At 39.3% G+C, this 27,063-nt stretch overlaps 1 protein-coding gene across 2 annotated transcripts; it reads left to right on the forward strand.

Moving 5' to 3' along the window:
- Positions 1–14,168: 14,168 nt before the first annotated feature.
- TLR4 (toll-like receptor 4) lies at positions 14,169–26,482 on the forward strand. 2 transcript variants are annotated; one of them, XM_008587290.1, is made up of 3 exons: positions 14,169–14,589; positions 19,471–19,637; positions 23,653–26,482. In XM_008587290.1, exons 1-3 carry the CDS (start codon positions 14,497–14,499, stop codon positions 25,916–25,918), a joined length of 2,526 nt encoding a protein of 841 aa, XP_008585512.1. In that variant the 5' UTR covers positions 14,169–14,496; the 3' UTR covers positions 25,919–26,482. The 2 variants fall into 2 exon arrangements, with proteins under 2 accessions (XP_008585512.1, XP_008585522.1); XM_008587300.1 differs by having other exon boundaries at positions 14,169–14,583.
- The last annotated feature ends 581 nt before the right edge of the window (positions 26,483–27,063 follow it).

The following is a 27,063-nucleotide window of genomic DNA, read 5'->3' on the forward strand; positions in this document are numbered from 1 at the left end:
TAATTGAGGGGGATGCGGGGTACAAATGCAAATTGTGGTAATGGGTATGCTGCCAGTATGAATATGACCCTCACATCATGGGCACGGGGGGGTGACAATCAGCTTTGTATATAATGAATATTCATAATCAATAAAAAAAATCACATAGCAAGTTTTGGTAACAGAGACATAAAGAACAAAATCCTGGTTTTCCTATTCTGTTTTTATTCCATTCTCCTTCAAGGTTACTGAGTTGATTTTCTTAGTTTTCCAATCTGATAATATGCACATTTCATTATTTCTGACATTCATTTATGCAACTCATTCATTCAATGGTATTCATTCATTTGATGGATAGAAGAATATGAACATATACTAAACTCCCTCCACAATTAAAATAAATATATATCTATTATTTAGGGTTGTTTATTGTATGTTTTTTTCTGGCTAATATAGGAAATAAGAAACTTGTTGGAAGTCTCTTTGAGAATATCTCAGAGGTTTAGACTTGGAAATAAGCAGGAACCAAGGAACTCTGGAAGGAAGGAAGAAATGATAATTTCACAAGCAAGATACAGACAAATTATTAGAAAAACATCAGCAAATGGAGAAAATGGAAACTGAGGTAGCTCTGAATAAATAAGGGGAGGGTTTCTGGAGAAGATGGCATTTGAACTCATTCTTCAAGGGTAGGGAGGATTTATATATATTGAGACAAAAGGGGAAAAGCATCTTTTTTTTTTTGGCAAGAACTCAAGATCACCTTTTGGGAAACTCAACACATAAACAATAAAATAGTTGGGTGATATGGGAAAGCAAGTCCTATCGCCCAGCCCCCACAAATGAGATGGAGGCTCTACCTTGGGCACTACTAGGAATATTGAGAGCCCAATCACCCTTTTCTCAGGTAATAAGGCAGTGGTTCTGTGCTGGGAGAGGAAAGCCAAGAAGATTTTAGGATACTGTAACCCTCATCCACTGAACACGGAGCTCCCAGGGTGGCAAGTGTCACTCAGAGAGAAAGAAGCACACTATTCATTGTCCCAACCTAAGCTCCGGAGCCTGGGCTCATAAATTTTGCCTAGGGAAAGAGACAGGCCTAAAACATAGTTCCTAATCTCTTCCCAAAGGGACTGACTTGAGTTACAAAAGAGTGTGCAGAAGTTCAATCCTGAGATCTCTCTCATAAACAGAAGGTTGTGGTGAAAGGTAATTGAGAGGATATTGGTAGACTCATTGGAGATAAAGGCTAAAGTGTAGTCCAGCTAGTTATCTGGAAATAAATAAAGAGACAGATGGAAGGAGCCCTCCTGGGATCAGAACAAATCTCAAAGGATGACTTTAGGGACTATCCTTTCAAAGGCCCAGAAATTGATTGGATTAATCCTTGGAGGAATTTATGCCAAAAGGCATTGTTGAAAAGAATAGAACATTCAGCCAGCAACTAGTGGAGCAAAACAGCTGGATGTGGTCAGCAAAAGAAAGTCAAAGAGAGCCCAGTGGCAAATCGACTGTCATCTGGGGTGAATGTTGGAACACCCAAAGCTGTGCCCCTTAGGAAAAAACATCAGAGGCTTAACACTGGAGTCAGAAGCAGGGGTATAGATTTTGTTGAAAAAATCCAGCTGATTACTAAAGAAATAAACAAGCAAACAGCAATAAGTCCCAGAGAGAAAGAGAATAGGCCAAGTGTTGCTACTACATATTATATAAAATATCCTATTTCCCACAAAAACTATAAGAAAGAAACTGGAAAGCATGACCCATACATGGGGAGGGGGGAGCAACAGAAACTACCTATGTGAGTGACCAGATGCTGGATTTAACAAAGTGTTCAAAGTAGCCATTATAAATACATTCAAAGAATTAAAAGAAACCATGATTAAAGAATAAAGGAGGATATAATGACAAGATCGTATCAAATACATAATATCAATAAAAAGAGAGAAATTGAAGTTGAAAAGTAAAACTAAAATAGAACATTCACCAGAGAGGCACGGCAGTAGATTTGAATGGGTAGAAAAAAAAAATTTAAGAGAGATCAGTAGAGAGGATGCATTCCAAAGAACAGAGGGAAAAGGAATAAAGAAAAAAAAAAAAAAAACAGAGCCTGACAGAAACAGAGGACGGCATTAAGCATATCAACATGTGAATAATGAGATCACAAGAAGGAGAAGAGGGAAAGAAGCAGAAAGACTCTTAAAATAAAAAAATAATGGCTGAAACTTTCCCAAATTTATTGAAAAACATTAGGGTACACATTCAGGAAACTCAATGAATTCCCTGTAGGATAAATGCAAAGAGTTATCAAGACAGTGTGGTACTGGCATAAGGATAGACATAGATAAATATAGTAGAATTGAGAGTTCAGAGATAAGTCCACATGTCTGTAGTCAACTGATTATTGGCTATGGTGCCAATATCATCTAATAAGACAATAATAGTATTTTCAGCAATGATGCTGGGAAAACTGGATAGCCAAATACAAAAGAATGATTTTTTTTTACCTCATACCATATGCAAAAGTTAATTCAAAATGAATCAAAACTTAAATGCAGGAAATAAAACTATAAAACTCTTATTCGAAAACATAGTGATAAATCCTATTGCTTCAGATTTGGCAATGGATTCTTAGATATGATGCCAAAAGCAAAGACCGCAAAGAAAATAATAGATAATTTGGAGTTTGAAAGTTAAAAACACTTGTGCTTCAAAGGACACTATCAAGAAAGTGAACACAACCCACAAAATGGGAGAAAATATTTGCAAATCATGTATCTGATAAGAGACTAGTATTCAGAATATACATAGAACACTTCTAACTCAATAAAAAGATAAATAGCCCAATGAAAACATAGACAAAGAACTTGAACATACATTTCTCCAAAGAAGATATTCAAGTGGCCAAAAAACACTTGAAAAGGGCCAGCCCGGTGGCGCACTGGAGAGTGCGCCGCTTGGGAGCGCGGCGGCACTCCCGCCGAGGGTTCGGATCCCATGTGGAGACCAGTTCCCACTCACTGGCTGAGCGCAGTGCGGGCGCAACACCGAGGGTTGCGATCCCGTTACCAGTCAGTAAAAAAAGACAAAAAGAAAAAAAAAAAAAACACTTGAAAAGATGCCTGTTATCATTAGTTAACAGGAAAATGCAAAGTAAAATGACAGTGAGAAAATGCTTCACACCCAATGGAATAGATATAATAAAAAAGACAGACAATATCTAGCATTGGTGAGGATGTATAGAAACTGGAACCCCAATTCACTGCTGGTAGTAATGTAAAATAGTTTTTGAAGACAGTCTGCCCGTTCCTTAAATAATTAAACATAGTGTCACTATATTACTCTGCAGGCCCACTCCTAGGTATATACCCAAGAGAAATGAAAACATACCCATACAAAAACTTATCCTCAAAGTTTATATCGGTATTATTCATAATAGTCAAAAGATGGAAACAAACCAAATCTTCATCAACTAATGAATGGATAAATAAAAAGTGGTATATCTACTCAATGGAATATTAGTTGGCCTTGAAAAAAGAATGAACTACTGATACATGCTGTGACATGTATAAATGTTAAAAACATTATGCTATGTGAAAGAAGCCAGTCACAAAATACCACATATTATATGATTCCATTTAAATAAAACATCCCAAGTGGGCAAATCCATAGAGACAAAAAGTAGATTAATGGTTGCTTAAGGCTGCAACATGAAAAAGAATTAGATCAGTGAGAGCAAAGGTGTCCAAGGTTTTATTTTGTATCCATGAAAATTTCTAAAATTGACTCTGGTGATGGTTGAACATATCAGAGAACATAATAAAAACCATCGGGTTGTATACTTTATATTAGTGAATTGTAATGTAAATCTCAATAAAGTTGTTTAGGACCCCAGTGACAATTTAGTGATTTTCTGTTATCAGAGTGATACCCTTCCACATATACTGCACCTTAATTAATGACGGCAATGGTCTTGATGATAAGAATCACATTGATTTGTTGTATTTCAAAGTTCTTTGACCCTTTCTCTCTCCTTACTTGTCTTTCTTTCCCAGGGTATTCTCCCCTTTTCAATGTTAAAGTGTTTCCCTATTGTCTAATTGTTGATTTATTAGATGGTATAGTGTAATGATACAACTGGAATAAAAAAAACGGGTTTGAATCCCAGCTCTGCTAGATTTAGCTGTATAAAAAGTGCATGTCTATATCTAATGTCTAGTTTTCATATTTTTTTTTTTAAATGTGAATTCTCCAGTCTATGGACACAAGAGCATCCCTCACTGGCAGTTTGACTCCATGAGGGAAACTAATGGCAGGGCATGGCCAAACTACCACCAACTGGCTTACTCAAGCTTCCTGGAACGTGACTCAATTATGACAGTATTCTTTATCCTTGCAGTAATGATGATATTGACAGTGGAGTGTGGTGGGGAGAGCATGGTGTCGACCAGCATTTTCAGAGATAGGTCTTGAATTACCTACTTTCTTATGCATGCTTATTCTTTCTCTTTGATTCCTTGCCTGATCCCCCACTTTTCCTTTGTACCCTTCTCTTCAGAACTTTTAGCTTGTTAATAAGAAATCGCTTTTGTGCATTGACCCAGAACCTCTCTCTCCATTTGTCATCTCTTTGTGTTAACCGTGGAGCAATCTGTTCCTGTTTGCGTGGAACTGATTTGTCCACACCTGCAGTTTACATGGACATGACCTAAATCTGCATGTAAGACCTAGTAAAGTTGACCTAAAGTCACAATATTATTGGACAGACCATACTTCAAATTCACAGACTGAATCCCCTAACAGTTTACTTCCCATTGATCACAAGTAAGAGTGTAAATACTTTTCTGCACCCCACCCCCACCATGACCAAACCAACTAAAACAAGTATATCATAGATGCTGAATTGTGAGTCTCATTTTCCCACATGAAAGACATAGCCATGCAAAGTACAGAACTCTGTCCCTACTGTTGCCTCCTGTGTAAAAAGAGATGGAAGGTGAGCTTAAAGATACTACAGATCAGCTCGGAGCAATCTGCAACCCCTCAGCTTTGCCATATGGCTGTGAGTCTAATTTCAAATTCACTTTTCAGCACATTTAAAGGTGAGGGATTTAGAAGGGAATGAGCTACCTCCTTGGAAACCACTTTCCAAGAGCAGAAGAGAGATTTTGGAATGGCCAGTCCCCTAGCATGTGTTCTGCAGCTGGACAGGGACAGGCAGAAGCAAAGGCTTGTTGTTAGTGGAAATGAAGCAAATCCCCGTTGAGAGCCTCAGCAGCTGGTCTGTGGGCTTCATTGTGCAAACCAGAGCACCTTAGGAGAAGGAAACGGAGAATGTATTCACTTAACTTCTTAGAGAATAGGGATTTTTTTTTCCATTTAGTTTCATCATTTTTGAGCTTCACATTGTGCTTTATTGCAGGATCAAATCATTGTATTTTGTTTGGGCCAGTTGTGTTATGAATTCTGCTAGGAAGTTTGTTCATCCATCTTTCTTCCTTCCCTCCCTCCCTTCCTTCCTTTAGTTGATTTTTACTATAGGATGAGGCACTACATAGATTACATACATGTTTGAGACAAGGTTCCTGTTCTGGGGAAATTTCTGATTTGGGGGAATATGTGATGTGATAAAATTCTTTTTAATACAGGCCAGTTTGAATAATGGCCAAGACAATATTTCTAAAGAGAAGAAAGATCAATTAGAGCTAATATGTGTGATACGTGATGCTGGGAGTAGGGAATGCTTAAGAAGCAACCAGGGAAGACACTGGGGAGGAGACTGACTTGAGCTGACACTGGAGCTTTGAGGGATAAGTTTCTTTCCAAACACCTTAAGTCACCAGCTCCTTTCCATACTCAGTATCAGTCGTCCTGTTTTAAGGTGACATGTGCTCATTTAGTGAAGAGAATAGATTACAGGAATTAAACTTCAACTTACAAAGTACCAAGAGATCCATCAGCCATTTGCTTTGCATTTTCTTAAGCTGTGGAAGCCTCCAACTAATTAAAAGATGTAGGATGTTAGGAAAACAACCCAGGATAAACTGTCTGTGATCAGAAAGGTGCACTGGGTGTTACTCTTTATGAGCAATGAGAAGTTTCCATCAGGAAATGAACATAAACCAAAATAGTAAATCTTAAAGTTGTCATAGTGTAAGCCTACATTTTCTCATTTTCACCTTAGAGCAAGCATAATACAGAGAAAGAAACTGAGGTTTATGAAGTTATGTGATTTGTCTGAAGTTGCACAGCTATGAAGTGATGGAGCAAGTATCTTAATGCAAGGACCCCCAATATGATGCATGGTCCATGCATCTCGGTTATTACTCCATGCCAGGTCATTGAGATCATTCCTTCATTGAGGTATTCATTGGACATTTACTCTGAGTAGCTCCCTGTGATGAACTCTAGAAGAGCTAAAAAAAAATAAAATAAAAAAAAGGCATGCCCCCTTGGTATGGATTGAAAGGGCAGAGTCAAGATAGAAAGACAGTAATGTGTTTAGTATTCGAAATGCATTTTTATGTTACTCCAAACACATTTCCTTTCTGCAATGTCAGATCCAACCTTTTTATTTTCTTTTTCTTTGTATCTTTCTGCTCCCTGGAGCCTCAAACTTTTAAGACTAAGGTACTAGGAGGGGATTTTCCTTTTTCTCCAGTGTTGACTCAAAGCCAGAGGAGGGGACAGGTACTTATACAAGTATAAAATATAAAATAAGTGGTTGAAAGAGTTTCACTTTTGGTAAGCATTCTATCTCTCAGTTTACTTTTATATTTGTTTTTTCCCCCACCATGTGGTCATCCTACCAAGGCAGTCTTTTTGTATTATTACCCTCTTCTCCTTAGGATTTGTAGATTCCCCTTTGCCCCAATACCACCACCAAGCCAAGCAGGCAATAACTAACAAGTCATATTAAAGTCTGTGGCTAATAGAATGCCCGGACTTTCAAAGGAAAAGAAGGGTTAAGGACCAAGGGTCTGTGAATGTGGGATAGGGCACATGATGAACAGATTCGGGAGTAACACAATTTCTGCAGTGGAAGGTATAGCTCATAAGTGCGCTCTCACAAAGGATAGGGATAAAGCTGGGGATCTATGGAGGGTCAACAAAATAATTTAATTCCATTAGGGATATTGCTCTGAATCCTGCAGCACCCTTTCAGCCCTGTATGGATTGAATTATATCTCCTGAATCTCAAGGAAAGCATACACTTAATACTTTCCAGTGACCCATGTGTATTTGCCCAACTTACATTATTTTTCCATCATTTCTCACTCTGATCACCTCTGGACTCCTAGATTCTTCCAGTGTGGAAAAGAGGAGAGAAGGAGATCCACTGTGGAATCAACCAGTTCCTTGACAAATAATATAACTCTCTCATGTCCTTACTCTCTTCCTGCCAAAGAAATGTGTCATTGAACCCTGGGTTACACAATCATGTTCTATACATAGTGCTGCATGATAATGTGACGTGAAAGTCTGGCACAGGATTGCATCACATAACAGCTCAAAGTATTTTGTGATAGGTTGCCTTCTAGAAAAAAAGAGCAGATATTTCTTTTACATTTCTCTTTCTTCTTTCTCAGGGGAAGTTGCTAAAAAGGGGAGAATTCTGACTTAGCAGTAATCAAGGGAAGAGCTTATTCCATATACATACTGTACTCATTCTTTTATTCAATCAATGTGTATTAAGCATTTCCTATGGATTGATGACAAATAGGCATTAGGGCTACAACTTTGAATGTAATAGACACAGACTGTCCCCTCTTGGATCTTATTAGCCTGTATATGAAATGAGACTCAAACCTATTGCTATTATTATCCGAAGTTATTATCATAATCACTGATACAACTAACATGCATTGAATTCCTCTTCAGTATTTAGGCACTGTGATAGCTGTGGGGCGGACAGAAATGAACTGGATTTGGCTGCAGTCATCAAGGAACTTAAAGCCTAGTAGGAGAGGAAGACAATCAATCTCTCTTGAGTATCACAGATGGTTGCTGTGGGAGCACTGAGGAGAGAGAGACAATGCCCACCTGGGCAGATTGTTCATGTATAAATAAGATGTAAAGTCTTTACAATGGCCTGCAATACCCTGAGTGATCCATCTCACCACCTGTGTCTCTTTACACAGGCTTCCTCCTTAGTTCTGGAGCTTTTCTATCTCTGGCCCTTGTACTGGCTTATCCCTCTAAATGAGGGTTTCTCCACCTTGGCACTATTGATATTTTGGGTTGGAGGGCTGTGCTGTATCTTGTGCATTGTGTGATGTTTAGCAGCATCCCAGGCCTCTACTTAACTAGGTGCCAGTAGCAGCATCCCTCACCCCCAAGTTGTGACAAACACAAATATCTACAGGCATTGCCAAATGTCCCCAGGGGCAAAATTACCTCCAGTTGAGACCATGATTCTAATTGGAGTGTGTTTCCCCCCAGGAATCTGCATGGCTAGTGACTCCAAGAATTTGACCAAAATGTTACCTTCTCAGTGAGGCTCATACTGATTGTCTTATTTAAAACTTCAATACCACAAGCCACTCTTCATCCTTACTCTCTTTTGAATTTCTACCATTGGCCCTAATGTCTTCGGATCTACTATGTATTGTATTCATTTATAATTGTTATGACCTCTCTCCTTGTTAGAACATAAACTCCATGTGAGCAAGAGTGTCTGTTTTGTTCACTATTTCATCCTTCCTGCCCAGAGTAGTGCCTGGCTGATGGTAATCACTCAATACATATTTGGTTTATGAATAAATAAACAGATATATAAATAAATAAATTATGATCAACATTTGTGTAAAGCTATAACATTTACAAGTATAAATGACCTTATTTAACCCTCAGATATTGTTATTAATTAGGACATGGTGTTATTTTCATTGTATAATTAGGGAAACTCAATGATGTTAAAAATAAGTCACACCATGAAATGATGATGCCAGGAACTAAACAGAACAATAAAATATTTAAAAATACAGCCCTTTCCACATTACACTGTGCTTTTCCAGGTTCTTAATGGACAAGCAGGAATCCACTGGCCAATTAGGGAGAGTTGAGGAACAGAAGAAACAGGGAAAATTCTCTTGGCCATAATGAACCATCCTCTGCCTCAGGCTCATGACAAAGTTGACAAAAAGGACTTTTCTAGTCCAGGAAAGGGTATTTACTGCAACAGAAACTTCCTTTCTGATCCACTTGCTATGACTCTGTGGTTCTCTGTGGTACTTAAACTGGGGCACATGTACCCCCAGGGAGTATAAGGATGTAGAAAAGTATAAGAGAAGCTCCAGAATAATCACTAGACCTGTTATAAGACAGTCACATTACTCGGTATGGAAAAGTGGCAAATACACTTAAGTACTAGCTACATACTAAAAATAAGGGCAGATATATTGTTCATGAGCTTATTCATCAGCTACTTACTGCATATCTACCCATGCATTCAGTAATTGTGAACATCATACAAGGATTTACTCTCATGGATTTACATCCTGCTGGTAGAGACATATAATGAAGAGAAGAGAAATTCAAAGTAACGTTAAAAATAACAGGAAAAGTCATAAACATTTCAGGCTTGGGAAGAGTAGATACCACTTAGGCCGTTTGCTCATGGGGTGCACTCACTTGCCCCTTGTACTTGTGAAGAAAGTATTGAAATGTGCAGGGAAGTCCTTAACCTGAGGATCCAACCCTAAAGACAGGAATCGGGTCACCTGGAGCCGTTCTGCATACACCACAAGAGCAATGGATACTGGATGGCTAACGGGTGTCTGAGGATAAAGACAAGTTGCATAGTCAAAGCTGGAAAACACTGAGTGTGCGATCTCCTTTTGTAGATGCAAAATAGATGCTAGGAAATGTTCTAAGTGTCCCGCAGGAAACGAACCTCTTTTTCTCTGTTCACCCATTTGCTTCCTTTATTTACTTGAACAGAGCCTAAGAGATTATTTTTTCCCTTAGTGACAGACCATTCTTTATTAAATATAAGATACCACTGATTAAATTATGTACTATTACTTTATTTGCCACTAAGAAAAGGGAAAAAAACCCTCAGCCAATTATAACTGTAATGTACATTCACAGAAAAACAGAATTAAAAGATAATAAAAGTCTTTCCATGAACTTTTTGAAGTACCGTCATATTGTCAATGATGAGACACATCCTAATTTGAGAGATATTGATGTGTAAAAACGAGAAACTTAGAAATATTAGATGGTCAGATGGAATCAGATTCAGTTCTAAGATATGCCAAGCTAAGGGAACCTTTCTTCTGTGAACAGGCTAATGTTGTAATGGCTGTCTTTTAGTATTTTCTTGCAATGGAAATTACAGGATGTAAAGTTGTGACACAGATAGCCTGTTGATAAAGTTTGTGTTCTCTTTCCATAGTACAGAATTGGTGCTGTGAAGTAGTGGAGACCATCAGTGGCTCTGTGTGTGTGTGTGTGTGTGTGTGTGTGTAAGTTTTGGGTGGGGGAGAAGGCTCGACGCTTAGGAGATAGAGAGTGCTTGCAACTGTATGTTGTCTTGGGACTAGTATTGGCCAATGGAATAAGAGCAGAGATGATGCACATCACTTCTGAGCAGAGTAGTTAAGTATTTTGGTGTCTTCTGCTCTTTTTACATTCTGCAGCAAACTTAAAGAGGCTGCATGCTGAACATGGCAGCATAATGAAATAAAAGGAGCCTGGATCCATGACTTATTCCTGGAATACTTCCAATCAGGAATATCCTCACTGAGTATTTCATGAGCAAGAAATAAACTTTCATTATGTTAAGTAACTGAAATTTGAAGGTTGATAATAGCAATTAGCTTAATCTAATACTAGTCAGATTTGTTCTTTTTAAAAATTTCTTACTGAATATGCAGAACCTGCCAAGTTATATCAAACACTTCTTCCAGGTCCCTGGTAAAAGCGAGATTTCCCCACTGACTGAATGATTATGGGTCCTGAGCTGAACTCACTGTGCATGAAGGATGTGGAAAACCAAGTGGCTTCCCATGCCTCTGGTCAAGTCTCTACTACTGTGTTCAAATGATTCTCCTGCAGTGGAAATGCTAGGCCCATGGTGACAACTAATCACCATTGTCTTACCTCATTGTAGTGCTGCAGCAATGAGTCCGCCACGGTAAGCAAATAAGAGTTGATAACCAAGGGGCTTAAAGCTTCTCTTTCATGTTTGACACATGGCCTGTGTTCTAGAGGAGGCACACAGAACTGTGATAACTTTGATAAAACCCGGCACATGATAGTGTGTTAATCCCATTGATTTTCCATAAAAGCAAACAGCTTTACAAGGCACTATCAAGAATTCTCCAGTCACAAGAAAGTTTTCCAGGATGACTTCTATAAAACAGTTGGATTAACATTTCATGAAACATAGTCTAGAGAATCTTCTTGGACCCTTTCTGATAGGCCTTATTTGACCATCAAAGGATTCCTCTCCAATGATGAGAAGAAAGAATTGCATTTGACATGCTTATATTACACTGTTCACTTAAGCACTGTATCCTGCTAATGGGGTCTACTTATGTCTGGCCTGAAATAACACACATGCTTGTTTCTCCTTAGGAGGTAGAGTGTGTCTATGTGTGTGCGTAGTTGGGGGCTGGCCAGAAGGCTTGTGATCTAGGAAGTACACAGCCTCAGAACATTATCAGCATGGCATAAGATAGTCCTGTTTGTATTTTAGGGAGATGGCTTTGATTGCAGGATAAAGGATGGATTGGAAGAATTGAGAAACTGGAAGAGGTGAGTCTGGACTCTTAGAGACCCATTAACAGCATATTGCACTAGTCTAGACCATGGAATACATTCAATGGTAATGTTAACAGAGGACTGGCATTTTAGAATTTTTTTATAGCTACAATTTCCAGGCCTTTGTACAAATTTTTTTTAAATTGTAGGTATTATTATTATTCTGCTATGATGAGGCCAACAGATCAGGAGATGATTGCCATTCAGAAGAGAATTTGTTGCTCACAGTTCTCAAGAGGAGGGGACACACCACACCATGCAGGCCACTTGGGAAGTACCAGAGTCAGTCAGGAGGCAGAAAGAGCAAGAATAAAAGCACAGGCGGGAGCCATTATTGTGGTTTCCACAGGAAAGGCAAGGCAAGGGAGGGTAAGGGGGCTCAGGACTGGCTAGCTTGAATAACTTCGGCGGGCTCTGGGTTATAGGAGCTGTCTGCCGTTGCCTGATACCTGACCCTCTGATGATTAGGCAAAACAATGATGTCTTCTTGTGTGGAAGAGCCAGTTAGAGGAGGTGGTTCAGAGTATGGGCTCTGGATTAGTTTGCATATAAAAGGTGTATTTTAGGGCCAGTCATTTACCATCTCTAAGAACTAGGTCTGTGAGGCCCCAGATGCCAGAGCATCAGGAATAGAGAAAATAAGAAAATAGACTTAATACACACTTAGTGTGAGAAATGAGGAAGTCACAGTAGTCAAGTCAAAGAGTTTTCCAACTTGGATGACTATGTGGGAGTGAAACAAGATTAACTTTCCAAAGAACTAAACTTTACTGAGCACCTACTCTGTGCCAGGCACTGCTCTAACATCTTGACATAAATAGTCTCAATTCATCATCAAAACAAAGTTTTGACATGGGGACTATGATTAGCTTAATTTTACAAGTATGTTGAAGGAGGCTGCGAGAGTTTGTTCTCAAGTCTCCTGTGATAATCTCTCTTGCAGTTTTGTCTTAGACATGTTAGACTTAGGTGCCTGCAGGACGTCTCAGTAGAACAATCTAGGGCACAGTACCACTAACATCCTCATTTTATTTCATTCATTCATTCATTCATTTATGTTATGAATATTCATGAGATACAAAGCTAATTGTCACCCCTCCATGGTGTGGAGGGGAGCACCAGCCCACGGGGTCTGACCTACCAAGGTGTGCTCAGCAGAATCATGCAGCGCTAGGTGCTCATTCTATGAACATCCTCATTTTAAACTATGCTATTATTTGAAAGAAACTTACATTGCATTTGCTACTTTCAATACAGTGTCCTAAAAGCTTTATAAATGGCAGTTCATTTAATCCCATGACAATCCTCAGAGGTACATATTATGACCCCCATTTTATTCACATTTTTAATCATCATTGGAGCTATCATTTAAGGAATGCAATGATGAACCATGTGCTAGACCAGGTATTTTATGTAAGTTAGCTTAATTCAATCATGCAAGGCTAATGTGATTACTTTTTTTTTTTTTCCTTTTTTTGTCTTTTTTCGTGACCAGCAATGGATCGCAACCCTCAGTGTCGCGCCCGTACCGGACCGGGACCGGCCACGGGATCACAACCCTCGGTGTTGCTCCCGCACCTCGCTCAGCCAGTGAGCGGCTGGTCTGTATGTGGGATCCGAACCCTCTGCCGCACTTCCCAAGCGGCGCACTGCAGCAGTGCGCCACCGGGCCGGCCCCTAATGTGATTACTTTAAAGACCAGAAAACAAAGGCTTGGGAGGCTCCTGTAATGTGACTACCTGTGTAAAAGCTTTACATTTATGAATTTCATAAATATGACCTTCTGTTGTGATTAACAACTATTATCCCCTTTCACAGACCAGAGCTTAAGGCTCAATAGTTGAAGTAACTTGAACAACACCAAAACAGTCCTAAGTCACCAGCCTGGATTTGAACTTTGGTGTATTTGATTCTGAATCTCAAACTTCCCCAGTCTTCCTGTACTTTTAAAACTGTGTTTCACTGGAGCTTTATTTCCGATCAGTTTTATAGATGTAAGTTTCTTCACAAGAAGAAGTGTTATGGGCTGAATCGTGCCCCCCACCCCATTCGTATGTTGAAGTACTAACCCCAAGTACCTCAGATTGTGACTGTATTTGGAGACAGGGTCTATAAAGAGGTAATAAAGGTAAAATGAGGTCCAATGGGTGGGTCCTAATCCAATATTACTGGTATCTTTATAAGACGGAGAGATTAAGACACAGACATATTTGCTGACACCTTGATCTCAGACTTAAAGCCTCCAGAATTATGAGAAAATAAATTTCTGTTGTTTAAACCACCCAGTCTGTGGTGCTTTGTTATGGCAGCCACAGCCAAATAATGCAAATAGTAAATTTTCAGGACTAAAACAAAATTGAAAAAGCACTGTCGTCCTAAATAGTCCTAGAGTCTGAGTATTTTCCCAAACTCACCAAGCCAGGAGGTCAGATGACTTCCTGGGATCAAAGCCAGCTTCCTCTTGCTGTTACTTCAGCCGCTGGTCTGCAGACGTTTTTTCTTCTTCTTCTTCTAACTTCCCCTCCTGTGAGGGGGAGATAAATATTAGAGAAACAAAAGTCCAGAATGCTAAGGTTGCCACTCTCACTTCCTCTTGCCCTTTAACTCATAACTGCTTTGAATACATTAATTGCTGTGGGGCACCGATCCAGGAGAGAAGGTACAAGCACCTCGGAGGCTCTGCCCGGCCAGGCGGTTACAGCGCGTCACCTTTTCACACGGCCACTGCTGGTCACAGAAAATGCCAGGATGATGCCTCCCTCACGCCTGGCTGGGACTCTGATCCCAGCCATGGCCTTCCTCTCCTGCCTGAGGCCCGAAAGCTGGGAGCCCTGCGTGGAGGTACGTGGTTGGGGTCAGCTGATCTCCTGCAAGCTTTCCCTTGCTTCTGAAAAAATGCTCCCTGCCCAGAACTTCCCACTGAGTGCCCTGGTTAGTTTATTTTGCAAAAAGGAGTTAAATTACCTTAAAGATGTGAGAAGCCACAGGCACTAAATCACTCATTGTTGCAGGGCATTGACAGGAAGCCAAGGACTTTTGAGTGCTAATAGGTGCTTTAGGTTACATAGACCTGTTCAAAATTCCTGTTCTGTGACATCCCGGCTGTGTGACATTGCAGAAGTTATTAAACCTCTCTGAGATTAGTTTTCACATCTATAAGAGAATTAATAATGATGTGCACCTCAGTAGAGAGTTGTAAGAAGCCTGCTTCAGTGTCATTTCTTTTCACTGGTGGTTTGTACACTCTGTTTTAAGCGCTCTGCCCCTTTCAATATCAGGAAGAAGATGGCTTTTTTTTGTCTTTCACAAAAGAACTTTCTAAATGGATTTCAGACTTCTGTACCAGTCATTTAGTTTGTTCCAGAGGAAATTAATAAAATAAAATAAAGTAAAGTAAAATAAAATAAAATAATGAGATAAAACAAAATAAGATGGAAAAGAAAAAGAGAGACAAAAAAGAGATAAAGAGAGAGACAAACAGGGAAGAAAAACAGAGAGAGAACCATGAAAAATGTCAGCTAGTGCAACGATTTCTTTCTAAGTGGAATACCAGCGAGCTGGTTGGTAATCTCATTTAGGATGAATCTCTTTTGTTTTTCCCCTGCACGGACTTTCCAGTTGCTTTAGAAATCCATGATAGGATTGAGCAGCTAAGAAAATGATTTAGGGTGATGCAGGGTCAGAAAACTCAAGAGAGGCCTAGCTAGCTGGAGTCCTGAAGTTGAGGACATGGGAGAAAATAGCACTTTAATATGTGACAAAGATAATTTATTATCTCAAATTTCCCGCCCACATTCCTACTACTTGTCCTCCTCTCCATGTACCTCCTGTCATTAATAGATCCTCCAATCTGGGTCACCCTGGGATAAAACTACAGCCACCCTTGACTCCCCCTTTCCCCATGCACCTGATGCTGTCAATTCCTAGATCCTGTCCGTTTCCTCATGTCCTCTCAGTGCCACCCTAGGGCAGCCCTAATTCCATAACCTTGATACTTATTTAATCCATTCTGCACACCTTTGCTTGTTATCTGTTGTTTTTTCCCTAGGCTTGGATATAACAAATTACTCTTCTTACAAAAACTTCTGAAAACTCTCCATCGCCAATAGAGCAGTTTCCTACCACAGGGCCTTTGTACTGACTGTTTCCTTTACCTGAAATGCTTTTCTCCTAGATCAGTGCTGTCCAATGGCAGTATTATGTGAGCCACATACATACTTTTAAATTTTCTAGTAGTCACATTAAAAAATTAAAAAGAAATAAGTTAACTTAATTTTGATAATATTTTAATTTAACCCAATATGTTCAAAATATTATTTCAAAATGTTTTCTATATATTACATATATTGTGTACTATTGATATATGTGTATTAATAGTACTATTAATAAGATATTTTGATTTTTTTGGGTGCTAAGGCTTTGAACCTTAGAATATATTTTACATGCACCACACATTTCAGTTTAGACTTTCCACATTTCTCATGCTCAAGAGCTGTGTGGGGCTGTGTGTGGCTGCCGTACTAGACAGTGCAGCTCTAGTCATTTTCATGGCTTATGTTTTCACTTCATTCAGATCTCTGCTTAAATATCTCCACCTCAGGGCAGTCTTCCTTGATTGTTCCATGGAGAACTCTCCAGCCCCTGCTTTTTCACCTCTTATCCTCTTATATATACTGCCTTAGTTTTTCCATAGCTCATCATTAGGTGTTTTTGTTTATTTGTTCATTGCCTGTCTTCCCCTTTGGAATGGAACCTGTAGGAAGGCAGCAGCATCACTAGTTTTATTTATCACTCTACTCTCAGTGTCTAGCACATAGTAGCTGCTCAGTTTATATGTATTAAGTGATTGAAATAATTGCTGCAGGACAAAGCCTAAGGCCTTCCTGATTTGGCTGTGACTTCCCTTCTGGCCTAGGTTTCACTACTTTCTCCATTCGTCAGCTGATCTGAATTCGTTTTCCACCCCTCCCTTGATCAAGCTGTTCTCTTCCTAAGAAATGTAGTTCTTCCGCTTTCCATGTACCCAAATATTACTCATCTTTCAAGACCTATCTTTAGATCTTCCTTTTCTAGGAAGCCTTCCCTGGATTCAGAACTGATCTCTACTTTCTCTGAACCAGAGGACATATTTTCCAAGACTGTTTTATGGTTCTTTTAGACAGCCAGTTTTGCTTCTATTTTTTTTTTGATAGTTTTTTAAAAATTGAAACATAATTGATTATACATATTTGTGGTATACGTATTTTCCAAGACTGTTTTATGGTTCTTTTAGACAGCCAGTTTTGCTTCTATTTTTTTTTTTTGATAGTTTTTTAAAAATTGAAACATAATTGATTATACATATTTGTGGTATACAGATTTGAGTATCAATACCTGTGTACAATATATGCTGACCAAATTGGGATAATTAGTATACTCATGTTTACAAAACATAACCGATCTTTGTGATCTTAACCAATTTCTCACTAACCCCAGTTCCCCTCCCCTGTCTCACCTCTAATAACCACACTTCTGTTCTCTTTTTTTCAGACGTTCAACATATTATTGTGATTGTTGTTTGTTTCTATCTATTTCTTTCTTCCTTTAGCTCCCTTTATGACTGAGGACATGCAGTATTTCTCTTTCTGTGTCTGGCTCATGTCACTTAACATAATTTTCTCTAAGTTTATCTATGTTCCTGTGAATGGGAGAATCTTATTCCTTTTGGGGGCAGAGTAGTATTCCAATGAGTATATATACTGTATTTTCCTTATCAAATTGTCTGTCGATGGGCATTAGGTTGGCTCCAACTCTTGGCTATTGTAAATAGATCTGTAATAAACATGGGAGTGCAAGTATCCCTTTGACATGATGATTTCCATTCCTTTGGATGTATACCTAGTGGTGGGATTGCTGGATCACATGGCAGTTCTCTCTCTAGTTGTCTGAGGAAACTCCATACTGTTTTCCATAATGGTTGTACTAATTTACAGTCCCACCAACAGTTATTCTTACTCTAGACTGAGTTCATTGAAGTTTGGAGCCATATCGTGTTTGTCTTTATATTGCTCATAGAGCTTAGAAGAAAATGCCGGGCTGGCCCGGTGGCGCACTGCTACAGTGCACCGCTTGGGAAGCGCGGCGGCGCTCCCGCTGAGGGTTCGGATCCCACATACAGACCAGTTCCCGCTCGCTGACTGAGCAAGGCGTGGGAGCAACACGGAGGGTTGCGATCCCGTTGCCGGTCCCGGTCCAGTACGGGTGCGACACTGAGGGTTGCGGTCCGTTGCCGGACATGAAAAAAGACAAAAAAAAAAAAAAAAGAAGAAGAAAATGCCTATAATTTGGGTTTAAGCAAACATCCATTCAATTAGTTATTCATTTATTTAACAAACATTTGCTGAGTGTCAAGTATTTGCCACGTATCACTCTGAGTGCTGGAGACTAAGCAGCAAGCAAAACCATCAAAGCTTACAATCCACTGCAGGAGATGAACAATACATAGGAAACAATCACATAGACAACATAAAGTTGGATGGCAAAACATCATGTGAAGGAAAATAAAAGATAGTAAAAGAGGGGTGCCTGACAACATCATTCTCTATCAACTGGTATTGTGTTCAAGGCTCCTGTAACAGGTAACGTTTAAGCAGACATGCAAATGAAGTGAGGACCTGAAAGTATGAACTCTGTGACTTTGTGCATATTATTTCATCTCTCTGAATTTCTATTTCCTTCATCTTTAAAAGGTTTGTTTGAAGATTAAGTTAAAGTATATAATGCTGGCATATGGTGAAGGATTAATAACCACTAATAATAATTAATGTTAACATTTATTGATCATTTACACTATAGTAGGCTTTGAGATAAGCTCTTTAAATAACTTATCTCATTTAATCCTTTAAACAGATTCTATTGGTTTTAAACAACCAAAAACCAAAATTAGCTAGCTTAAGAAAGGAATTTTGTTGAAGGAAATCAGAGAATTTAGAAATTAAGTAGGAGGTTAGACAATGAGGCTTACAAAAATATGGAGGAAAGTAGGATAGAAACCAGCACAGGAACCAGGGAAGCATAAAGCACTTGACCTAATTAACTAAGTTCCACAACTGGAATCCATGCACTCCAAAGATTTCTACCTCCGACCCCACTTCTGTGTCTCTTTGCTCGTAGGTCAATGAGCGAAGGGAGAAAATGCAATTGTCAAAAATTGGGCTACGGCTAGGGAAATTCTGGGCATCTTGACTGGTGGTCTTTTCAAGTTGTAAACAATGTGGGGGTGGGGGTGGAGTTAGAATGATATTGGTTATTTTATTACCTGTATTTTACATATGATAAGATGAGGTTCACTGAGGATGAAAAAAGAGACGGCCCCAAATCACACAGAAGAGGTGGTATGAAACCCAGAACTTTTGGACCCTAGCGCCTCAGCCCTTCACCACGTGATTCCATTGCTCCTTGCTAAATGTTTTTATTGTTAAAGGTTAGAACATTGAGTACATAGAAGGTGCTTTTTCCTTCCTAATTTAGAGTAAGACATTTTATAAGTATGAAATGAATGGATAAATGAATAAATGAATGAATTAAGGTATGAATAAATGGATAGAAAGATGGATGGATGAAAGAAGTTTGACTGGGTCCTGTGCTGGTGTCCTGTACCAGAGGCCACCAGTCTCTGGTCTAGAAGAGGGGAGTTGGAGGTGCCTGCAGTAAGACACCACATTTAATGTGTGATCATTGCAGGTGGTTCCTAACAGTACTTACCAATGTGTGGACCTGAATCTCTACAAAATCCCTGATAACATCCCTTCCTCAACCAAGAACCTGGACCTGAGCTTTAACCCCCTGAAGCGCTTAGGCAGCCATAGCTTCTCCAACTTCACAGAACTGAAAGTGCTGGATTTATCCAGGTAATGAATGAGCTTTTACATACTGCACACGGTGAGATGTTCATTGTTGTATGATTTCATTCTTGGGCCAGAAAGCCTAGTTAGTGGAGTCTCACCTTCATTCACTTATTTATTTATTCAACAAATGTCTTACTTGCTATGTAACTTTGGGCAAGCCACCTTCATTCTCCTTCATTCTTCTTCAGTCTCAGTTTTCTCATCTGTACAATGGGCAGTTGGACGAGACAATTTCTAAGGAGAATTTCACCTTTGGATTTTTTTTTAAATTCAGGAAAGAAAATTAACTTAAAGTCTTTCATCAGCAGATGTGAATTGGCTACTTGCTATATGTTGTACACTCTTGCTAGAAAACTAAAGTATATTGATCTATAATATACTGCCCCTGTTATTAAAAAGGGCATATCCTCTTGAAAGTGTTAATATGTTTAAGTCCTGGGCATGGTGCTAGGCACATAGTAAACATTCAGTACATGGTAACTAATTCAGACTTTCTGGGTTTTGAAACTGAGATAAGGATGGTGATATACAACAGTAGGTGATAAACTATGTGCAAACTAGAGATAGCAAATTGTGTTGTACAGAAGAGGAGTTTCCTCTGTGGTTGGTAGGTGGTCAAGAAAGATTTTGTGAACTGAGTGGGATTCCGATAATGTCTGCAATATTGAAAGTGGGTCAGAGGATAAGAAATTAGGAAGAGGCAAGTAACCCAAAAAGAAAGATGTCAAGATCAAGAAAAACATCTGCTGTGGGCGGGGAACAGTGACTAAGATATTTTTTTCTTAATGCAGGGAAGAATATCATTCAATGGGGCAGGGGAAGTTATAATTTTTTTGGAGGGAACTGAATACTAAAAGGGTTTTCATTATCAGGGGCCTTGTTAAAAAACTGAACTAAATAATAGACCATATTCTCTATAATGGTTTGCGAAAAATGCGGAAACATTATATGTATATTTTCATTATAGAAATTCTTGATAAAGACTAAGGCCATAGTATGAAAATCCTTTTTTTTTTTTTTTTTTTTTGTCTTTTTTGGGGCCGCACTGCGCTCAGCCAGCGAGCACCGGCCATCCCTATATAGGATGCGAACCCGCGGCGGGAGCGCTACCGCGAGGCACTCTCCCGAGTGCACCACGGGCTCGGACCTGAAAATCCTTTTTAAAGCAGATATTTCTGTAGAAGAGTAAGCATCTGATGTTTTGTACTCTAATTTGAACACTGACAGAGTATAACAAAAAAAGAATGGCACATTTTAAAGGCAGTAGCATAGAACCCTGTGGGGGTTAGAAGACCTGAGCCAAGTCCTCCTTCAACATTTCTAACCATGTGACCTGAGGCATGTCATTTCATCTCCCTGAGTCTCAGTTTTCATATCTCTTAAATGGAAATAATAAAACTTACCCCACAGGGTTAAATGTGGTAATGAATACCAACATGTTATATATATATATATATATATTTATAAAGTATATTTTGTAAGTATTAAATATTATTATTATAGCATTTAATTTGGTTCTAAATTTCAGTTTTCTGAGTAAGAATTTTGTCAAGAACCATATTGAATTAGACCCAACACTCCTCAATTTTAAAACAAGAACTAGTTTCTCATCAAACAATGTTCCTGGGCTGGTTAGTTATCTCAGTTGTTTAGAGCATGTTGTTATAACACCAAGGTCAAGAGTTCAAATTCCTGTACCAGCCAGCTGCCAAACAAAACAAAACAAATGCTCCTTATAATTCATCTTCTATCCATCATATATCCAAGGAACTTTCCTCAGCGGCCTTAAGTATGTGCATAGAGAGAAGCCAGCTTCCCCTCTGGTTAGCCCATAGAAAATTCTGAATTAGGGCAAGAACAAGCAATAGCACAATAAATATCCTTTGCCTTTTCATACAGTGTTCACATACAGTAACACAACTAGTCCTTTAAGAATGTTTTGTGATAGACCAGGCAGAACATTTTTTTTGTCCATAAAGAATTCTCTCTCTCTCTCTCTTTCTCTCTCTGTCTTACAGATGAGGAAACAAAGGCTTGAAGAGTTTAAGTTACTTGTTTATATTCACATAGCTTGTGGGCAGCTGTAGTGGATTGAATTATGTTCCCCCAAAACTCCCTGAAGCTTAAAATGTGTCCCTCAAGTTTTATGTATTAGAAACTTAGCCCCCAGTGTGATTGCTAAGAGGGTATGAAATCCTATTATGGTAATTGAAAGGTGGAGACTTAAAGAGGTGATTTGATTGTAGGACCACGCAGTAGTGAATGGATTAAAAATAGTGGTCAGAGGAGTGGTTCTGAGGGTTTTAAAGAGAAGAGGAGAGTCTGTTTCTTGCTCTCTCAGCTCTCTCTGCTTCCACCTTCTTGCAATGTGAGACCCCTGCGTCACTTTCACCATCACCAGATGGACTTTAGACTTCCCAGCCTCAGGAACTGTAAGCAATAAATATCATTTTTCTTTATAAATCAGGTATTTTATTATAAGCAACAAAAACGGACTAATGTAGCTGCAAACCAGAGATTCAAGTTTGCCTTTCCTTCCTCCAAGTTAAACCTCCTTGTCGTAACACTATACTTCTCTAAAGCTGTAAGCCCTGTGTAATGAGACAGAGACATGAGACACAAAGCAAGACATTTCCAGTTATACCTACTGGATACAGCAATAAATACATAAGATTATGGGCTATGAAATTATGTAACTGAATAAAAAGAACTTGAGAAATAATTGAGTTCAGCTGCCTCATTTAAAAATGTGATAACTGAAGCCCAGAGAAGAAAAGGGACTCCCAGAATTACATGGAAAGAGAGGATGGCAGAGGTACAAATACTCAGCTGTCTTCCCCCTTTTCTGGAGTTCTTTCTACTGCACTCAGTACCCTCTCTCCAGTTGCCAATAAATACAAAAGGTTGCGCTAAAGTGCTTTTGTTATCCATGGACCTATTGAAGGGGATAGGACATTTGGGGAACATCGTAAATCATTTGCCAATCATAACTGACATGCACTTGCAATGCTAACTGGAGTTTATCATTGGCTTGCTCTTGGCTGCATAAGAGCCCTGCCCCTAGTACATCTCTATGAACATTGTATATAGCATGACATCCATTTCTCTTGGGATAAAATTCAAAACCCTTTATCTGGCCTGTAAGCCCCTGCCTTATTTAGAACCTCCTTTCTCCACACCCCTATCTCACATCCCTCCAATTCCTTCTCTGTATTCTAGCCATGGAAGCTGTTTCTCATGGTACCTACATATATTATGGCTGCTGCTTACCTTAGAGCTTTTGTATCTGCTGTTTACTTCACCTTCTTTTTTCTTTAACTCCTACTCATCTTTCAAATTTCAACTTCAGCATTCTCAGAGAATCCTGCTTTGATCTCCCTACTTTAGATCAGTTCCCTTTATGCAAACTCATAGTACACATTTTTTCTTCCACAAAATCCATTCCTATCACCAATTACCTATGTTACCTGTGATAATGACAACATTCAAGTATCTATCATATATGCAGAACTTTTCATAAGCATTAAGAATATGCATGACACATATATATAATTTTTTATATCTTTGAAACTAACATTCATCAGTCACTTATCATGGCTAACAAGTAGCAACTATCCACATCATCTGTACCAATCAGATGTAGAAACACAATTATGCATGGCAGGAAGTGGGTAAACATGATCCAAGGGTATTATGTACTCTATCAACCACACAATCTTTATGTGCCCTAATTATTGATCTTTAACTGATTTCCTTATGATGGATTTGTTGTCTTTGCTTAGCATGTGTGCCTTATGTGACAAAAAGAATTTATCATTGCGGCCAATATGATAAGACTGAATCTGTGAGGTTCCTTATTTGTCACATCATCATCCTCTGTCCTGCTTGATGTCTTGCCTATTCACAATCATATCACCCATCACATCTGAATGACAATCTAAATGACTGGGATTGTTATTCTATTCGGGGTTTTTATTTAGCAGAAATATTATAAAATCTGTATCTCTTTTCCTTATAGGTGTGAAATTCATATGATTGAAGATGATGCATATCAGGGCCTAAACCACCTCTCCACCTTGGTATTGACAGGGAACCCTATCCAGAGTTTAGCCTCGGGAGCCTTTTCCGGACTATCAAGTTTGCAGAGGCTGGTGGTTGTGGAGATAAACTTAGCCTCTCTAGAGAACTTCCCCATCGGACATCTCAAAACCTTGAAAGAGCTTAATGTGGCTCACAATCTTATCCATTCTTTCAAGCTACCCAAATATTTTTCTAATTTGCCCATCCTGGAGCACTTGGACCTTTCTAAAAACAGGATTCAAAATATTTATCATAAAGACTTGAAGGTTCTACATGAAATGCCCCTACTCAACCTCTCTTTAGACCTGTCCCTGAACCCAATAGACTTTATCCAACCTGGTGCTTTTAAGGAAATTAAGCTTCATGCACTGACTTTGAGAAGTAATTTTAATAGTACAAATGTAATGAAAATTTGTATTCAAGGTCTGGCTGGCTTAGAAGTCCATCGGTTAGTTCTGGGAGAATTTAAAAATGAAAGGAAAGTGGAAGATTTTGAAAAATCTTCCCTGGAGGGACTGTGCAATTTGATCATTAAAGAATTCCGGTTAGCATTCTTAGATACATCCCAGGATAATATTATTGACTTATTTAATTGTTTGGCAAATGTTTCTGCCATTTCTCTGGTGAGTCTGAATTTTGACAGGCTAGAAGGCATACCTAAAAATTTCAGATGGGAATCTTTAGAATTGGTTAATTGTCAATTGAAAAAGTTTCCCACTTTGGAGCACATTTCTCTCAAAAGGTTTATTTTCACTGCCAACAAAGGTGGGGACACCTTTGCAGAACTTCACCTACCAAATCTTGAGATTTTAGATCTCAGTAGAAATGGCTTGAGTTTCAAGGGTTGTTGTTCTTATGCTGATTTAAAGACAGCCAAACTGAAGCATTTAGATCTGAGCTTCAATGGTATTATTTCCATGAGTTCAAATTTCCTGGGCTTAGAACAACTAGAATATCTGGACTTCCGGCATTCCACTTTGAAACAGAGCAGTGATTTTCCAGTGTTTCTATCACTCAACAACCTCATTTACCTTGACATTTCTTATACGCACACTCGAGTTGTTTTCCATGGCATCTTTGATGGTCTATTTAATCTCCAAATCTTGAAAATGGCTGGCAATTCTTTCCAGGATAACTTCCTTCCAAATATCTTCACAAAGCTGACTAACTTGACCTTCCTGGACCTCTCGGAGTGTCTACTGGAACAGGTGTCCCAGGGAGCATTTGACTCACTCCCCAGACTGCAGATACTAAATATGAGTCACAACAACCTCTTGTCATTGGATATACGTCCTTATAAACATCTGTACTCCCTCCAGGTCCTGGATTGCAGTTTCAATCGCATAGTGGCTTCCAACGTACAAGAACCACAGCATCTTCCACGTAGTCTAGCTCTCTTAAATCTTACTGAGAATAATATTGCTTGTGCCTGTGAACACCAGAGCTTTCTGCAGTGGGTCAAAGACCAGAGGCAGCTCTTGGTGGAAGTTGAACAAATGGTATGTTTGACACCTTTGGATATGAAGGACATGCCTGTGCTGGCTTTTAGGAATGCCACCTGTCACATGAGCAAGACCATTATTAGTGTGTCAGTGCTCAGTGTGCTTGTGGTATCTGTTGTAGTAGCTCTAGTCTATAAGTTCTATTTTCACTTGATGCTTCTTGCTGGCTGCAAAAAGTACGGTAGAGGGGAAAGCATCTATGATGCCTTTGTTATTTACTCGAGCCAGGATGAGGACTGGGTGAGGAATGAGCTCGTAAAAAATTTAGAAGAAGGGGTGCCCCCCTTTCATCTCTGCCTTCACTACAGAGACTTTATTCCAGGTGTGGCCATCGCCGCCAACATCATCCAGGAAGGTTTCCACAAAAGCCGGAAGGTTATTGTTGTGGTGTCCCAGCACTTCATACAGAGCCGCTGGTGTATCTTTGAGTATGAGATTGCTCAGACCTGGCAGTTTCTGAGCAGTCGCTCTGGCATCATCTTCATTGTCCTGCAGAAGGTGGAAAAGTCCCTGCTGCGGCAGCAGGTGGAGCTGTATCGTCTTCTCAGCAGGAACACTTACCTGGAGTGGGAGGACAATGTCCTGTGGCGGCCCATCTTCTGGAGACGACTGAGAAAAGCTCTGCTGGATGGTAAAGCAAGGAGTCCAGAAGGAAAAGTGGATTCAGAAAACAGCCAGTACGAAGCAACCACTTCCACCTGAGGAGGAAAAAACTGTGAGGTGCTTCTTGTCCAGCTGGACCCAACACTTGTTCATTTAACAAGTATTAAATGCTGCACTGCTCCAGGCATTATGCTAAGGGCAAGTGATTCAGTAGTGCACAAGATAGACAACGGTACTACTGATCTCATGGAGTTTACAGAGCAGAGGGAATAAATACTAGGCTAAAATATGGAGTCTTTCCAGGTGGATATGTCAATCAACTCAGCCAAGGCTTCATGATAGAGAAAGTCAGTTCAACTCTTATCTCATCAAATGGAATAGAACTTAGAGACTGGGTCCCAGTGAGAGCAGAAAGGGATATTATTCTCCTCCTGAGTCTTTCGAATGTAAACCACATCATGTATTGCATTTTAGCCATCTTAAAACAGTTTTGGTAGTTTCAGCTGAACTGGGTATTTGCTCACTTTTCCCTTTTCAATTTAAATTCTGCTTGATGAGTCAGGAGGCTTCTGACCCAGGATCCCCCTTCCATTTTAAGTCAGTTTTTTTACAAATGCTAAAGTCTTGTAACTAATTCCTAAGGAAACCTTTTAAACACATGCTCAGAAATATCTTGGTCATTCCTTAGTATGTTCTATTTATTAACTAATAATCCCTGATGCATTTTTTATATATATCCAGTTCTCATTTTTCAGGTCCTGTCTATAAACTGACATCATAAATAAGGTTGTTAGAGACATGCTCGAAATTTTCATATTTAACCACTATTTTTCAAGCAAGTATGTAAAATACACTCTATCACTTTGTCACTTGATGTCATTCTAAAATTATTACCTACTAAGTTATGACCATCATAGAGGCAGCATTAAAAATAATTTGGTTGAAAGGGGCACTTTTAAAAATAGGGGGGTGAAAAGTCTAACTTTCTTATCTCATACTAAACAATTTGGGCTAGAGGCAGGAAAAGAAATGGGATGACCCCAGGAGGTCACTTTTTCTTGATGATTCCAGAAATATATGGGCTGATATAGCTGGGGTGACCACCTGAAATGAGTTGCAGCAGAAGTTTCTTCTCAGAATGAGTGTTGTTTGATGGAATGATGAATCCCTTTGAGGGGACATAGAGGGCTGGGAGTCCTCCCTCCCCACTGCCAGGAGACATGCTTGTGAAACAATTCAAGGTA

Source organism: Galeopterus variegatus, unplaced genomic scaffold (genome assembly GCF_000696425.1).
Source record: "Galeopterus variegatus unplaced genomic scaffold, G_variegatus-3.0.2 Scaffold117, whole genome shotgun sequence".
NCBI classification, from domain to species: Eukaryota; Metazoa; Chordata; class Mammalia; order Dermoptera; family Cynocephalidae; genus Galeopterus; species Galeopterus variegatus.